Here is a 16,264-nt window from a genome sequence, read left to right as displayed (position 1 = left end):
ATATCGCTGCCGAGTCGGAAGGACAACCTCATCTACTGCTACGTCTTTGTTCCGCCGAAACCGGTCGATCTTGAGGGCAATGGCGACCAGGAGAGGAAAGAGACTGGGGAATGGCGTGTGCCTGTGGTGCTGGATTTTCATGGTAGGGAAGCCGGAATGTTTCCGAGGACGCTCATGACTAACAAAACCAGGCGGAGGCTTCATAATGGGATCGCCCTTGGAGCAAGCCCCGTATGCGTCGATGATGTCGCGCGAGCTCGGAGCCGTAGTCATCAGCGTGTCCTATCGCATCGGACCCTTCCACCAATTCCCCGCCGCTATTCACGACGCGGAAGACGTGCTGTCCGCGATCCTAGACACGAGTGGAGTTTCGAAAGCCGGCAAGGTCCTTAGAGAGGAAATTCAGCGATACTACTCCATAGTACGGGATGGCGCACTGGAAAAGAAGAAGAAGGAACCTCTTGCAACACATCTCGAGCACGTCAAGACCATCACCCTCGACCCTACACGTCTCGCGATCTCAGGCTTTTCGGCAGGAGGAAATATTGCCTTGAACATGGCTATATCAGTACCGCCCTGTCCTGAGCTCGGCATGTCGACTACATTCGGTCCTCGCTCGCGCACGAATGAGCCTGCGCATGCAGACACCATGTCGCCCATCATGCCCGAAAACCGCCGAGCCACGATCCTAGACGATCCCTTCGAGTCGTGGCCCTCTCTCCTTCCTCCCCCTCAAGCACAGCCCCGCATGCTGCCGCTCCTCCTATTCTACCCTTCGCTCGACGCACGGCTACTCCCACACGAGCGTCCCATGAAGCCACTACCCAATGCGCTGCGACCAGACGACCACCACAAACAGAAGCCGAAAGCACCTGGCCTATTCTCCATCATGGGCCCGACCTACCTCCCGCGCAAACTACGACCGCACCCGCGAGCCAGCCCCGGCCTGAACGACCCAATGCACATCCAGAAGAACGCCGCCATCCTCCTCGTCCTACCCGAAAAAGACACCCTAGCCGTGCAAAGCGACGTCTGGGTCGACAAGATGAACAACAACGACTGGAACGGGCCTGTACGCTTCGGCGACGGGCGCTCAGGCGACTGGGACGGACGCCAAGGTGGACAAGCGGGATCGGACAATGTGCCCAGTAGCCAGAACGGAGGCATGGAAGTGTGGCACGCGCCTGGGTGCAGACATGGTTGGACGCAGTTCCCGGATACTTTTGTGCCTCAGCATGAGCGCAGTGAGAGGGACCTGGTGTTTGCACGGACGCTGGATTTTGTCAGGGATAATTGGAAGAAGGAGTTGCAGGTTGAGAAGCGGCAGCTGGGGAATCAGATTCAGGAGTTGAGGAGGCTGAGTATACCTGGTGAGGATGTGTGAGGGGGGTAGTGGATGGGTGTTGTCAGTATTCTCTAGGTGGTATTATTGACGTGCATGCAGCGTCAGTATAGAGAGTTGTACGTTTTGTAATAAAGTCATTAGTACAAAAGCGAGACCTTTGCACACAGACTGGTTCAGGTACGAGACAAGCGTCTATACATCTATATTTGACAGTGAGCATCTATTCCAATAAATACATACCGCACAACACACCAGACACTTCACGCTCCTACTTCCCACACAAGACAAGCACATAAACACAACCTCCCAAACCCAAACCCAGACCCCAGACACTCCCTATACGCCTACCGTACCCCGTAATCCTCACACCCTCACACCTTCACAACCAATCCCCAGAACCACCCCAGCTTCCCACATATATGCCCTTCAGTCTCCTGTATTCGGTCTTACTCCCACTCGATCAGCGGGTCGTGAAACAAGCAGATGACTAGGAGAAATGCCGAGGCGCTTGGCTGAAGTAAGGAGTGTCTTGGGGGGAAGGTTGTGTGTTGCTTAGGCGGCTTGGCTTGACAGCGCAAGTGGTGCGGGATGAACGGGACGGGGACGTTGTTGTGTGACGGTGGGTGATGGGTGAGATGGGATTGGTGCGGTAGAGAAGGGGGGGAAGGAGGGATAGAGTGTCTGGTGATGTGGAATGATAGTACGATGTGAACGGCCAGGTCTAGAGGTGTGCAGACATACTGTAGTGCTGTTGATATACTTCTTCACCCATTACGGATCAAAGGGTCTTGTTCGCAGCAAAGCAACATCCCAGTCTGTCACTGCTAGCTCTTCGCATGTCGCGACGAGTAACTCGGCTTCTAACGTTTTAGCCAGTTTGAAACCACACTGCACACTTCAGGCAAGTATGGCGCAAGCAAGCAACATTAGTACGCGCGCCGCTGCGGAGTCAAACTAGCAAATGAGGGGTAAGAGCAACCTTGAACGCTGAACGCCCGTCTCTCCACATTCCAACACGTGGTCGTGGTGGAGGAGAGCGTCGATGTATGTGTGTTTACGACGCTGCTGATATCACGCGCATGTGAGGATCGGTTGTTCGGGAATGAAGGGAGGAACTACGTCATATCGCGATGCAGAGACAAGGATTAGATGTAAGAGGACGGCAGACAGCTGTTCAGGCCTGACCGCAAGTAGCAAGCCGTGCCGGATACCGGGTAATACCCAAGCTGTCGTACTGTACACTGCGTAAGTTGTGTGGGGTACCTTTTCCTCCTACACAGCCGTAGCAGATACGTATGTATGGAGAAGTACGAAGCAACAGGACGCTGGTATTGATTGGCGCGAAAACCACGCGTGGGGGTTGTTAAGCAGGAGCGTCACGCGTCATGGGGTACGGGTGCCTTCCCCGCGAATACAATGTCGGCGATTGGGACAGGCTCGTTTGGAGCCGGCTGAGGCGCTTGCTGGCGAAATGTTATACTGCGTCTCAGCGAACGGAACCCCAGACGTGAGATGGACCCTCTTGCTGGGCACTGCACGACAAGTATCGTGCAGCTGCAGATTGGCGGCAGAGCACGGTGGTTTAAACCGGTATCCCGTTCTTGAGGCTTGAATGGAGTCAGATGATGGACTACTTTCTACAGGTAGACGCGTCCTTCTTGGACTAAGGTGAGGCGCGGGTGTAGGAGAAGCGGTCAAGTAGCGGTGTGGAGGTGGTAGCAAGAGATGAAGCTGCCATGTGGAGCTGAGAGAAGGGAGAAGGAGGTATGGAGACATGGCGAGGAATGAGGCATTTGAGGAAAATGGCATCAAGCCGCTGTGCTTGGGGTTGAGCAGAGGGCGTGCATGTGGTCGTGTTGATGCATGCGACGTCGGACAGATGGTACAAAAGAAGGTGTGAGGGCTGGCTAGCGGGGCGTTGTCGGCGGCGTCGCGTTGATCAGGGTCCTGCTTCCGAAGCTTGCGGAATTCAACATTGCATGGGCTGCGCTGCTCGATTGCGTCTTGCATCGGCTGTGCTGGAGGGATGAAACCTGCTTTGGCATACTCCTAGGTGCTGGAGTATTCTAGTCGCAGATGTCATCTCCGCACTGACAAGGGGAGGAAGTCAATAATCAACAACAAAGGCGATAACAAAGCAATACAACGGTCGCAACAAAGTTCATTGATTGTTGATGAGTGAGGGTGACTGCGCGCAGAGATTGCCGAATCTGACGGCCAGAGGGCTCGTGTCACGGAAGGGCAGGTGTGGCAGCGTGAGCAGGTGCATTGCTAGACCAGTGCACAATTGACAAAGGCCGGGCGTGGCATTGGCTGCGCGGGCGTGGGCGCGAATTAAAATGCCGGCTACCCACTGTTTGTGCTTTGCAGACCTTCTGGTGCCGAGCCGCCAGAGCGCATATCAAATTCCTCGCTCCCTCTCTCCTACGACCAGTCCCACCTGTGTTGCGCCACTACTGTTGCAGTCTGAAGTCGCCTGACAGCACAGCTTGGCCTTCGATCTGCACCCTCCCTAGCACCGCTCACTCGCGCACTTGTCAACGGGCCCTCTGCTAGCCTGCGGCCCGTCGCCACACGTCGCTGTCGCTGTGGGAACTCGACCTCATCCTCTCCAGGTACCCCTTCCCACTCGACACTGCCCGACGCTTGTCGCTTCTGACACGTCTTCGAGCCCGCTTCTAGTTCCACCCAAGGCTCCTCACACACTGCTCCACCATGTTTCTGTCCATATTATAACACTTCGCCTCACTGGGGCCCCACTCTCCCACACACCCATCCATACCGCCCAGCAGTAATCCGCCGAACCGCCTCTAATTGCATTGCACTCGACACGATCGACACAGCACGCCGCCTGCTCTAACGAGGGTCCAGGAACGCTGCCGCAGGTGCATTGCGCCAAAAAGAAATCGTGAAACGCCTCACCCGCTTGCATCACGACCACACAACTTCACTATTACGGCATCACTTCGAAATATTGTTCGCACTCAGCAATTGAATCTGATACACGACCTTGCACCGACCCCACGCACGTTCCTCGATCGATACACCACCGACTACAGAACACATGGCGAACGAGCAGGATTACTTTGCTAGACAGGGCGCGTTGCAAGTAAACACACAGCAGAACATGTCGAACACATGTCCGCCAGATATGACGGCAGAGGAGGAGGCGGTCGGCGACCTAGACGAACCCCCTGAACCTCGCGCGCAACGCCCTGCGCCCCTGGTGCTCCAGCATTCCTCCTCCACATCCTTCACTAAATCGAAACCCGTAATCGATCGCAAAGCATCGCTCCTCACCTCCGCGCTCAAGTCGGGCTCGAATGCGAGCTCGCCTGTTGAGGAACACTCGGATGCGAGCCCCGTCCGCGGCATGTCGTGCGTCTCGACATGGAGTAACAACAGTGGCACCGCAGATCTCACTAGCGATGGAGGCTTCACGAGCCCTGGCACACGGCCCTGCACGCCGAGCCCGCCACTTCCTTCGGCAGCGTTCCACAGCATGCTGCCCACGTTCAACAACAAGCCGTTGGAGCTACCCATCTCCGTGGTCTCACACGACGACGAGAACATCACCCCAGTACCCAAGACCGCGCCTGCTCAGAGCACCGAGCAGAGCATCGAGGCTGTTCTGGGAAGGAAGAGGCGCATCATGTTTGCGTGCGGGCCCAAGGAGGACAAGAAGCCAGCAGAGGTACCTGCAAAGCCAGCGCCTGTGCCTGCTCCACAGACCGAGGAACCTCCCAAGCGCGTCTGCACCATCAAGTTCGCGTGCCCGTCCAAGCCATCTACAGAAGCAGCGCCGAAACCCCGCCGCATGGCCAGCCCCGCACCGCCACCACGCCGGATACCCTCGTCTCCCAAGCCAACCACCAAAGTCCATCGCGACTCCGATTCTACAGTCCGCAACAACTCCCCCGTGAGCGTGCGTAAAGTCCGCCCGGTTGATCACACGCGGCGCTTGAGTTCCAACTCCGACCTTGCCCGCTGTGAAGCATACCGGTTCCACGAGTTTGCTAGCTCAGAAGAGGAGGTCGAAGAGTGGACTCAAGAAGTTACCTGCCATAGAAGCCGGCTTACGGTTCAGGATACGCTCAAGATTGAGAACAACCTGCGAAAGCTGGGCGAGGAGGTTGCAGAAGAGGAAGCCATCGATGAAGAGGACGAGGACGACGATGAGGACAACGTCGAAATGGATGACGACGATGACGATCTGCTAGACGAGGATGAAGACGCCGCGTACAGCGATGCGACTGATGAGGGTTTCCAGACTGATGATGAGAACGGATTTGCCGTCTCAGACGATGATAGCGATGCCGGGTCTGACTACGACTGGTGGGCGCCTGGAGCATCAACTGCAGCGACATCTGTAGAGCATCTGGAACAGCTTCGACTGAAGACTCACCGAACCGTCTCTGAATCATCGATTGGGTCTTTGGAGAGCCGCGAGGGTCTCAAGATCATGGACAAGCCTTCCAAGCGCAGAAAGTCATCGAAGCCGGTCAACATCCGCGTTCCCACCCCTGAGCTGCCAGACAGCACAGACTTTGTTTGCGGTACACTTGATGAGGACAGGCCGGCTGAAGCGGCGTACATGTCGACACTCGAACGTCGACGTGCGGCCAAGCACAAGCCTACTCCACAGGACATCGACCCTACGTTCCCGACATCGGATCCGGAGCTTCCTGACGATGATGAGGATGAGGTCTCTGAAGATGAGAAAGCTTCCGAGACTGATCATCTCATGATTCATGGCCGCATGGACCCCGTCAACATCGATGGACGAGGTCGCCGCAAAGAGGTTTCAAAGAAGCGTTCTCCTCTGCCATCACCGAAGCGCTTACGATCTCCTCCACCCGCAAAGCGCGCTGTGCACCGGTCTCCGCCACCACGCAAGCTGTTTGGAAACTCCCCCAAGCGTCACCATTCTCCTCCGCCTCCAATGCGCCTCAGGTCTCCACCACCTACACGTCGCGGCTCCGTCAACCCTGTGAACATGACCACGCGTCAACGCAGCGAGACATCCATCCGCTTCGCCGGCATTGCCGAGCGCCCTGCACCCACAGTCTCAGCCTCCGTCCCACGCACCCCCATCACCATGCGCAACCCATTCGACCTCGACGAGGACGAAGACGCCGACGGCTCCGACATGCCCATCCGCCGCGCCATCGACATCAAAGTCGGGCTCGAGAAGAAGAGGCAACGACGCAAGGAGAAGCTGTACCGCAAGCAACACCGCAAAGGTGCCAAAGAAAAGCGTCCTGCTCCCGGTCGCGGTGCAGAACGCATGCGCGAAATGGGACTCGCGGTACACGCTCACAAAGGCAAGACAAATGCCTTTCAACCGTTTGGTATCCGCAAAGATGCGGATGAGGAGGATATGCATGTTCTGTCGGCGTAGACGACAGACGTCTTGTACAGGTGAGGATCAGCGCCGCCGTATACATTCGGCATTTTTACATGTTCCCTGCAGTCTGTTGTAGGGCTTGTTGGTCGCTGATCCCACTTTTCTCGTTGGGTTGCTATGGAAGCACCCAGCGATTTCAACTTCTTAGGCTCTTGTTTCTCCCTTCTTTGCCTACTTACCTTCTTTTTCGAGCTTCTTTCACTACTTATGGGCTTCTCATGTACATAGCCTTTTTATCCATATTTTTGCCCAATCGTCTTCAGTGTGGCTTCTTCACGTTACATGGTTTTAGTGTCTCTTTTGTTGGTCTCGACTATTGCATCTAGGTGTTTCGCGTAGCATTGATGGCCTCCTCGTAGGGTACAACGGGTTGAGCGCCGGTTTTGGGGAGTTTGTGAATGCATTGTATGGGATTCGAGGATCCTGTGATTGACTACTGTTCCGTGGATGTGGGTGAAATCTTTATCTGCCACGTTCGACTGCATGTCCATCAAAATCATAAAGCCAACGTCCTCACATCTGCCATGACTCTCGTATGCTCCACCCATCACACACAACATGGTACGATGATGTAAGGGTACTCCACAACCGGCACTTGCGCAGATGCAGACATGCAACGGGTGACCCACTTACCCACGAGTGTGACAACCATGGAACTGGCTCACGACCCACAAACGCAGAAGAATTTAATGCCCGATGGATCAACACTTGCTTTGACGTCGGTTACATTTCAACTGCCGCGGGACGCTACCAACCAAGTATGTGTATATGCGCTATGAGAAGACGTACGCGTCCTACTGTACCTACTCGTATGGAGCTAAATGTAAATGCATGAGCTCGCAGTCCGGTATAATGATGATACCTACACTATTGCCATGGTCAATAGTCTCGACAATAGTTGAGACACGTTGAAGCAGGTGGCTTGAATGACATATCAAGGAAATGCAGGTGGGTCGCGTGCGCCACCTTACTGGATTGGGCTGGCAGGTGCTAGAGGCCGCGCGTGCTTCAACAGTTCCAAGGTAAGCGCGCGCAGGGTCGCATCTCACGACGGATGCAGTCACGCAATGCAGGATTGAGGTTGTACATGTAGGAGGGTAGTGGCACGGGGGGCCTGAAGTTGATAGACGAGGATCCTATGCTCGTATTCGCATCGTGCAGCGGGTGCAGCCGAATGCTTGATATGCGAGGGACAGCGCGTGGGGAAGGCGGGGCGTGTGTGGTTGAGGTCGTTTGTGCAGTATTGTATGCAGATGTAGTCTATACTCTTCTAGCTTTTGCACTCGAGGTTAGAGTATCTGCTTGCGAACAATCTGGAGACATAGTGTTGAGGTAACGACGAGGAGGCGTCGGTACCTTCTCGCCCCTGTCATACGTACTACTGTAATGTACTAAGCGTTGACCGATCTAAATATCCCGCCGCGCACTGCACTCCGCAACGCCCTCACCGTATCTCCCATTGGGGGCAACCCGTCTTGTCCATCACCATGCCAACTCCACCGTGAAGCGTCTATCGTCATTCCTCCCGCCGGCTGTCCCCATCGCCGCCCCTCTTCTTTTTTCACAACCGTCTTGGGAACCCTTCACCTCTGCCAGTCGCGTGCCGACCCTCGTTCCTCGTCGACGCCGTCATAGCGCTTCGCTTCCCTTTCACTTGTACATATTCATATTGGTAGTGTCGCCATCCATGTCGCCTCCAGCCACGCTCCGAAGCTCCCCAATTTCGATAATATAGACACGCGCGACCGATTTCGCTCGCGTGTCCACGCTACCCGCACCCCCAATCGTCGCTCCGGTTCACGTCGCCCGGATCCCGCTAGCACCCATGCTCATGAAGAAGATGTGGATAGTGGAGGAGCGGAAGGACAAGACTGTATACCGTCGCCGCTGTCCGACTGGCGGAGAAGTCCTCTCCTTCTTCTTCGTCTCGGCATGCGCCCTCCTCTTCCTCATCATCTGCACTATTCTCTACGGCACGCGCACACAGAACCCGTCCTTGCCCCCGCTGGTCAAGGAGTACATGCCCGCCGGCCGCTGCTTATGCGAGTTCAGTACGACTTTTTCCTGCGACACTTGTCTCGATTGCGCCGCAAACCAGGCTATTCTCACAACTAATGCGACTGAGTTGGAGGAACATGGACTGTGGACTTTTACGTATCCAAGGGATAAGAATAATTATGGGCTAGATGAGGCGCAGTGCGATAGCGCTTTTCCGGGGCAATATGAGGATATTGAGCGTGCGGTCAAGGTGCGGAGTCGCTGGGGTAAGGTGACGCAGGCGGATCTCAATAGCTTCGAGCTTACGAAGGGAATGGTCAGGGCTATGGTTTATGATAGAGAGGTTTGTTGAGTCCTGGACAATTGGAAAGTGCTGAGCGCATGCTAACATATACCAGCTCTACATCCTCGAGACTCACATGGTCGATAACGTCAACCGCCAAAAAGCCATTGCAACTCTCAGCGCCATGTACCGCGCCGTTCTCGCTGCCCCCTCAACCGCCGACATCCCAAACATCGAATTCGTCTTCTCCGTAGAGGACCTCCCTGCGCAACCCCACAAACCGATATGGTCCCTCACCCGCCGCGTCCAAGACCACAACCTCTGGTTAATACCCGACTTTGGCTTCTGGAGCTGGGACATGCCCGCGCTGGGAACACTAGACGAAGTCGCTCAAGAAGCAGTACAACGGGAAGCCGTCGAGTCGTGGGACCAAAAGATCGAGAAGCTAGTCTGGAGAGGCAAAATCACTTTCGCGCCTAAGCTGCGGAGAGCGCTCCTCGATGCAGCAAAAGGCAAGCCATGGAGCGACGTTGGTCAACTCAAATGGACGGATCCAAATTTCAAAGAGCAGTTTCTCGGGCCGGTGGATCAGTGTAATTACATGTTCATTGCGCACGCTGAAGGTATTATACCCCCAACCACTAACAGAGTTGTGCATACTAACAACCCCATTCAGGACGTTCCTACTCCGGCTCCCTCAAATACCGCCAACTCTGCCGCTCCGTAATCGTCTCGCACAAACTCCAATGGATACAACACCACCACTACCTCTTCCGCTCCAACGGCTCCAACCAGAATTTCGTCGAAGTCGAACGCGACTTTTCCGATCTAGCATCCGCTATGGAAGATCTGCTCGACCACCCTGAAAAGGCGAAGCGCATAGCAGATAACTCGGTGCAGGTATTCAGGGAAAGATATCTGACGCAAGCGGCGGAAGCGTGTTATTGGCGGAAGCTCATGAAGAGGTGGAGGGATGTGGTTGATTGGGAACCGGTGTTGTTTGCTGGGAGTGGGGAGGATGGGATGGCGAAAGAGAGGAATAGGGTGAGGAGGAGGGGTGTGCGGTATGAGACGTTCATGTAAGTTGCTTCGATCTCAAGTACAGAGTGAAGATTATGAGTACTAACAAAATCTGGCAGGCTTTACGAACCCAAAATCCAACTTTCGTACCCGGAATCGGCGCATTGAGCTTGATGTCTCGGACTCGCTCGCATACTTTACATGTATACCAACCGGTCGATCTTCGTCCGTCATTCAACAATCTTCTGGAGTATAGGCGGGAGAAAGCTTTTGAAAGCGTTTATACCCCATTTTGCGTGCATGTTTTTGGAGTTTTCGTTGTCTAGCAGATAAGGGGTTTCTAGAGGAGCGAAGTGAGATTAAAACCAGACCGATCAGGATACTATGTAGAGTCAAGTATAAAATGACTTTGGTTCTAAATGTACAATCTCTAAACCTATGAAACTTGCATGCATCGGTGTATTTTGTTTTGCGTCACTCTGCGACGTGACATGCATGGTTTGTGGCATTGCTGTATTCCCAACATAGCAGACTAGCCACGTGATGGTTGAAGTAGGTGCAAACACATGAAAGAAAAGGATGGATATATGTGAACATTTCGCTATTGCTACAAAATCTCGTAGACTCGTCTAACTTCCAAAGCAAATCCCAGACCACCCTCACGCCTTCCTGTCCCTGGCTATTGTCACGGCACTGGCTCTCCTTCTGCAAGTCCAATGTCTGACAATGCTGGTGCCTTCATACCAATCCGTTGTCAGGACACCAAGCGAGGGGTATGCACTGAACAGAGTGCGAAAGCGTATGTGTAGAAGCAGTGGTCTGCGCAGCCACGCGGGGTGCCGTGCGAGAGACATCGCGCCATGTGTGTCTCTGAGAAGACACGAAGCGGGGTGTCCATTGAAGGCAGTGTGAACTGGTTCATTTTCCAGGATATAGCAATAATAGGGTATCATGACTAGTAGTGGGTGGGTAGGTAGGAAGTAGGTCGTGCGAGCGTTTCTCTGTCGTGGTCCTTGTTTCCGGTAGGGGAGGGGGTGTGAGTGCCATGAGGCCGCCGCTTCGATGGGAATCCCGTAATGAACATGTTGACATAGTCTTGTAGTTCGACCAGATAGCCGATCATGTCGAATTTGCTCAAGAGTAGTCTGTAGGCATCCTCCTCGTCTCGGCCTTGACTTCTGCGGTCAGAGCCTTGACCTCAGCTGTCAGAGCGTCGAACTCGGCTCTTAGAGCCTTCTCGTCGCCCTCCAGCATGATAGCTCCAGTCCTCGAGAAGAACCTGTACCAGATATTAGCATGTAAGTCTCTTTCTCGGAAGCCGTCAGCAACCCACCTCATCCACGCCCACTCCCCCGCAACCCAAACCATCGTAGCCAACATAAACAGCCCCAGCACCGTCCCCACATAATGCACCTCCTGCTCGACGCCTCCCCTCCCCCTCCCACTCACCCCGTCAACCTCTTGTCCGAACCCACAGACAACCCTATTCTCACTTGTGACCCCGCTGCTCGGATCCAGAGGACTAACCTCCCCTCCCTCATGCATACTCTGCAGCAGGTCAAGCGGGAGCGGCTTTGGGATAGAGAGTAAGGTGTCCATGGTAGTTTGGCTGGCGAATTGGATGGGGAGCGCGTTGGTGATGGAGAGGGAGAAGGCGGCTTCCCAGTCTAGAGTGAGCAGCTCTTGGTAGGAACATGGGGTTGGGGTGCGGCTGGTGGAGAAGGTGAGGCAGCGGCATTGGAGGTCTTCTAGTTGGGGTGTAGGGTGAGGTTGTGTGGGGGCGGCAAGAGATGCGCTGGTGAGGGCCATGATGGTGAGGAGGAGGGGGGTTCGTCGGTTGGACGGCATGGTTGTTGTAGTCGTGTGTTTGGCAGGTTGGTTCGTTGTTGCGGTTGAAATCGCGGGCGTTGAATTTGGGCGAAACGAGGAAACCCAACGGACTCTAGATTCGCAGCGGCGGAGCGGAGAAACCTCACGATATAGAGTCAACCTGCTGCTTTGGGTTGGAGGTAATATGGTCCAAGAGCTATGCGCAGCAATCTAGACCCTCGTTAGCGCAGCCCTCACTCTCGTACATCTGCTCCTCTTGATTAAGCGAAACAGACAACACCCCCAATCCTCAACTCACCAATGAATAATATCTGCGTACCTTGAAGTAACAATCGTCGTGAGCCACATGTACAGTCGAGGGGGCGACAGAAGTGGCTTATGAACCCGTTCGAAACAAGCGTGGGTATGAGCGTTGGAACCAGGGCATGTATGCGCAAGCTTGCATTCACCCTCGCGTGGCGCTAAACCTCGGTAACTTAACTGGGGGGGCCCAGATGTGAGTGAATTCCACACACGAGAGCTCAGGACCCTTGCAGCGATCCTGACTTTCCCAGGCACATAATCAAGTCTCACACGACAGATATTCACGCTGCTGCATGAGCGGCCGCCCGGAAACGGTGGTCATCCTATACGCCGGCTCCGGCGAGCCAATAGTTCCGATAGTCACATTTCCAGCTTCAAGACCGTCGCCAGAAGGAACACCGGTACGGTGTCGTCGCACGCGCTATTGTTCCACACGTTTCGTGAAGGGAGGATAGTGCCGGTGATAATTGCCTAGCTCAGCCACACGTTTCCGTGCACGTTGCGAGGGATGTAGGCGGATTGGTCCCTGATCGACTGGTTTGCGGCTGGGATGGGGTTAGTGCGTAAGCTCTCCGTGTCTGTGCTTGTGGCTTGAGTCGACGCGCTGGCGTCAAAAAGGGCTGATGATGCGCGAAACAAATCTGGAAGGTTACGAGAGTGGTTTGGGGGGATCCTGGGGATCGTGCTGCAGTGTTAAAGCCGGGAATAGCTGGCTGAGTGTGCCGTGTCGTGAGATGTTGCCTGATGTCTTCCTCAGGGGAAATTGTTTGCTGCGTGCAACTGATGCCACGAAAGCAAAGTGGTGCAGGTATGCCCATGTATGCAAGCTAAGCAGCAAATCGCCTGATCAAAAAGTCCCATCTCCAAGCTGATAGGAGCAACGACTCCCCGATCGTCACCAGCCATGATACCAAGCTTTCCTAGACACCTGTCAAAACGATACCAAGCATTCTCAAAAAGCTTATCCCTCCACAAACCCTGACGCGCAAGCCACGATATTCCCGGCTCTCAGACCATGCAGCCCTTCAAAATCCCTCACACCCCTCCCTGTCCGGACGCAACGTGCCTCCCGAAAGCCTAATCAAGTTTCGAAACCGACCCTACCCTACCTATCACAGCCCCCGCAGCGTATATCGGACATTTAGACCTGCGTCCATAACACCGCGGACCGGCGTAGACTCCGAAAGTCCAGTTCGCGAATAATTACAATTCTGGGTGAGTGCGTTTGGGAACACGAGATGGTTAGCGGGGCAAGCGCCGACGTGGTGCTGGGTTAGTGGCTGAGGTGACGACGCAAAAAGAGGCGCAGGTTTGTGGTTCAATTTCTTGACCAAAGCCGGTGTGTTAGGCGTGCTGGAAAGGGCCGTTGGGTAACCAGATGGGGAGCTTGGTAATTCGTTGGGTTTGGGGTGAGATAGCGTGGATGATTAAGTACCACCGACCTTTTTCACATACGGTGCATACGACTTGAACATGGCAACGTGGAAAAGACTTGCAAGTCTACCGCAAAATGCCTCACACAGCATTTCACTAGTCTTTACGTCCACGGGCTGCCCTCCTCCCATACCACAAGCAGCATCATCACTACCACCCCTTCCCCCAACCTCTCATCCCATCACCTCATTCTCAAGACCCAACTACACCCCCTCCATCAAAACCCATCAAAACAAGACCAACCCCCGAACTCAGGCCCCAAACCCAGTCCCGCAATACCGTATACCGCGTATAATATATCCACCGCAGAAGGAGCGGATTCGGCGTTATTTCTCCAAAGTGATCAGCGCGAGGTTTCGTGCCAGTTGTGGCTTGTTTCCAAGCGAGGAGGGCGGATGAGCGTTAGTTAGGCTGTGCAACACAGCGCCGTTTCTGCCGGTGGGTTTGGAATATGGCGTTGGGTTCTATTGTGAGATAGGGGGACATGCCGCCCGCATACCTTGCCGCTCTCTCTCTCTCTTCGTTTCGAGCATTAGAAAGCTTTGGGAAGACGTAGAGGAGATGTTGGTAAGCTAACAGTAATGATGAATAACAGTTTACATAGACGTACATGCGATAATATCAGGTTTCCTTACTATCCCCCTCCGCCATGCACGGAATCTGCTTTCAACCCCTCCTCCTCAACAACATCGGCCTTCACATTCGCTTCTCTTTCTCCTCCTTCTACGCGCACACCATCGCCCTCTCTTGCGTCTTCTTCTTTATTTTTCTCTTCCTGTCCCTCCTCCAACTCTTCCACTCCCTCATCACCCTCCTCAACCCCCGCCAACCACCTCTCAACCTTGCACCTTCATTTCTCCTTATCCTCTCCATACCCCGTGATACCGCCCAACAGGCCACCCACACCCTTTCCCACACCACCCAGGGTACTGCCCACACCACCAATCACATCGCCCTTGCCCAGCTTACTAACACCGTCGCCGACGCCGCTGGTGATGCCGCCAACAGCGTTGTTAGCACCTTTGCCTACGTTGCCGACGACGCCGCCGACAGGGCCGCCGACAGTGTTGCCCAGGCCAGCGAGACCGTCGCCGACGGTGTTGCCGACGCCTTTGCCTACGCCTGTTACTGTGTTGCCTGTGGAGGGTGTTAGAAGGGCGTTCAGACATACATGACAAGCGCATATCGACGTAGCGAAGTAAGAGTAAGAGATAGGAAAAAAGGGGAACATACCAACACCACTGCTCGCCCCAGCAACAGTCCCCTTCGCATCACCCCTACCAATCGCCCCCGTCGTCTTACTAACCGTGCCCTGCAGCCCCTTGGTCGCAGACCCAACAGTGTAATACGCGTTATCCACCGCGCCCGTCGCCGTCTTACCCACATTATCAGTTACATGCTTGACCGGCTTGCCCACACCACCGGGCAATTTATCAAGTCCTTTGCCCGCATACCCCGTCACGCCACCAACCGTGTTATTCACACCCGTAGTCACAGAATCGGTAACGGTATTCAAACCACCCGTCGTCGTCCCAACAGTCTTATTCAGCGTGCCCGTAGCGGTGTTAACACTTTTACCCACGATACCCGGCTGTTTCTTCGCGGTAGCAATGGTAGACTGAGGAGTAGGTTGGCCTGGAGCGGGATGAGCTAGTATTACGTCAAGAGGGGTTGGGTAGGTACCGTCGATGTTTACTTTGGTGGGCGCTGTGCCGTCGGGGTTTACCTTGGTGGGTGTGCGCTTGACGGGGCTTGCTTTCGCTGCTGGGGTGGTCTTTGCAACGGGAGAAGACGCTGCTGCGGTGGTGGCTGTCTTCTTCACGGGCGCCTTGCTGACTGCGCTTGCGGGCTGCGATTGCGCGGCACCGGTTGTGGGGTTCTTGCGTATGGGCAGCGGCTTCGTGGTGCCGAGGGGGGTGCGTTGGCGGGCGGGCTTGGAGGCTTCGCTGACTGGTGTTTTGCCTGCTGTGACGGGCGTCTTCTTTACGAGTGTGGTGGTGGAGGCGGGCTTGCTTGCTGAAGCAGCGGTTACGGGCTTCTTTACTGGTGTTGAGGATGCTGCTGGGGTCGCTTTCACGGGCGTGGTCTTCACTGGCGTTGAAGCCGACGCGCCCGCTGCATTGAGCTTCCTCGGTACTCTCTTCGCTGGCGCAGCAGCTGATCCTGCGGTATCCGTAGCTGTCGCAACGGGCTTCTTCACAGGGGTAGCTTTGGTAGCTGACGTCGCTGTCTTTGCCGGAGTCGCAGAAGCCGGCTTCGTCGCGGTCGATCCAGCGACTTTGGAAATGTTTCCAACACTTGCTGAGCGCGCATTAGCCCCCGTCCTTTACATCATCTACCAACATACATTGCAGCGCAGCATTCTGCTGCTTGAGTTGGTCCACGGCCGACATATCGAAATAACAACAACGTAAGCTTCAGGAAGTTGGTGCTGGAACGTCAAAGTATCGTAATGACAGCGAAAAGGGAGGACAGAATCTGGTAGTCTATGGTCCTGTACCAAGAAACCGCGTTCTAGACATCTTGAACGCGGCTCCGTCATACGTCATGCATGCTCCTCATCCCTGCTGTTGTGGAGGTACGAAACGGCCCAGGCTTGTGGAGATTCCTGTTTTTCGGACACGGGACGATCGCCGTTGCATGG

General features: G+C 54.8%; 4 protein-coding genes across 4 annotated transcripts; 3 read left to right on the top strand and 1 right to left on the bottom strand.

Annotated features, from left to right (window-relative positions):
• Positions 1 to 205: 205 nt before the first annotated feature.
• J4E87_003237 (uncharacterized protein) lies at positions 206 to 1,384 on the top strand (the record flags this gene model as incomplete). Its single annotated transcript, XM_049374866.1, has 1 exon — positions 206 to 1,384. The coding sequence occupies one exon, from the start codon at positions 206 to 208 to the stop codon at positions 1,382 to 1,384; it is 1,179 nt and encodes a 392-aa protein (XP_049235857.1).
• Positions 1,385 to 4,409: 3,025 nt separating this feature from the next.
• J4E87_003236 (uncharacterized protein) lies at positions 4,410 to 6,746 on the top strand (the record flags this gene model as incomplete). The annotated part of the gene is made up of 1 exon (XM_049374865.1): positions 4,410 to 6,746. The coding sequence occupies one exon, from the start codon at positions 4,410 to 4,412 to the stop codon at positions 6,744 to 6,746; it is 2,337 nt and encodes a 778-aa protein (XP_049235856.1).
• A 1,831-nt stretch (positions 6,747 to 8,577) lies between these two features.
• Positions 8,578 to 10,221, top strand: J4E87_003235 (uncharacterized protein; the record flags this gene model as incomplete). The annotated part of the gene is made up of 5 exons (XM_049374864.1): positions 8,578 to 8,803; positions 8,939 to 9,093; positions 9,149 to 9,656; positions 9,710 to 10,112; positions 10,173 to 10,221. The coding sequence occupies 5 exons, from the start codon at positions 8,578 to 8,580 to the stop codon at positions 10,219 to 10,221; spliced, it is 1,341 nt and encodes a 446-aa protein (XP_049235855.1).
• A 4,249-nt stretch (positions 10,222 to 14,470) lies between these two features.
• Positions 14,471 to 16,013, bottom strand: J4E87_003234 (uncharacterized protein; the record flags this gene model as incomplete). Its single annotated transcript, XM_049374863.1, has 4 exons — positions 14,471 to 14,757; positions 14,854 to 15,255; positions 15,304 to 15,921; positions 15,968 to 16,013. The coding sequence occupies 4 exons, from the start codon at positions 16,011 to 16,013 to the stop codon at positions 14,471 to 14,473; spliced, it is 1,353 nt and encodes a 450-aa protein (XP_049235854.1).
• Positions 16,014 to 16,264: the final 251 nt, after the last annotated feature.

The sequence above is a fragment of the Alternaria ethzedia genome, assembly GCF_023757985.1.
Source record: "Alternaria ethzedia strain BMP 0044 chromosome Unknown scaffold_5, whole genome shotgun sequence".
NCBI classification, from domain to species: Eukaryota; Fungi; Ascomycota; class Dothideomycetes; order Pleosporales; family Pleosporaceae; genus Alternaria; species Alternaria ethzedia.
This window is presented reverse-complemented; position numbering and strand designations above follow the sequence as displayed.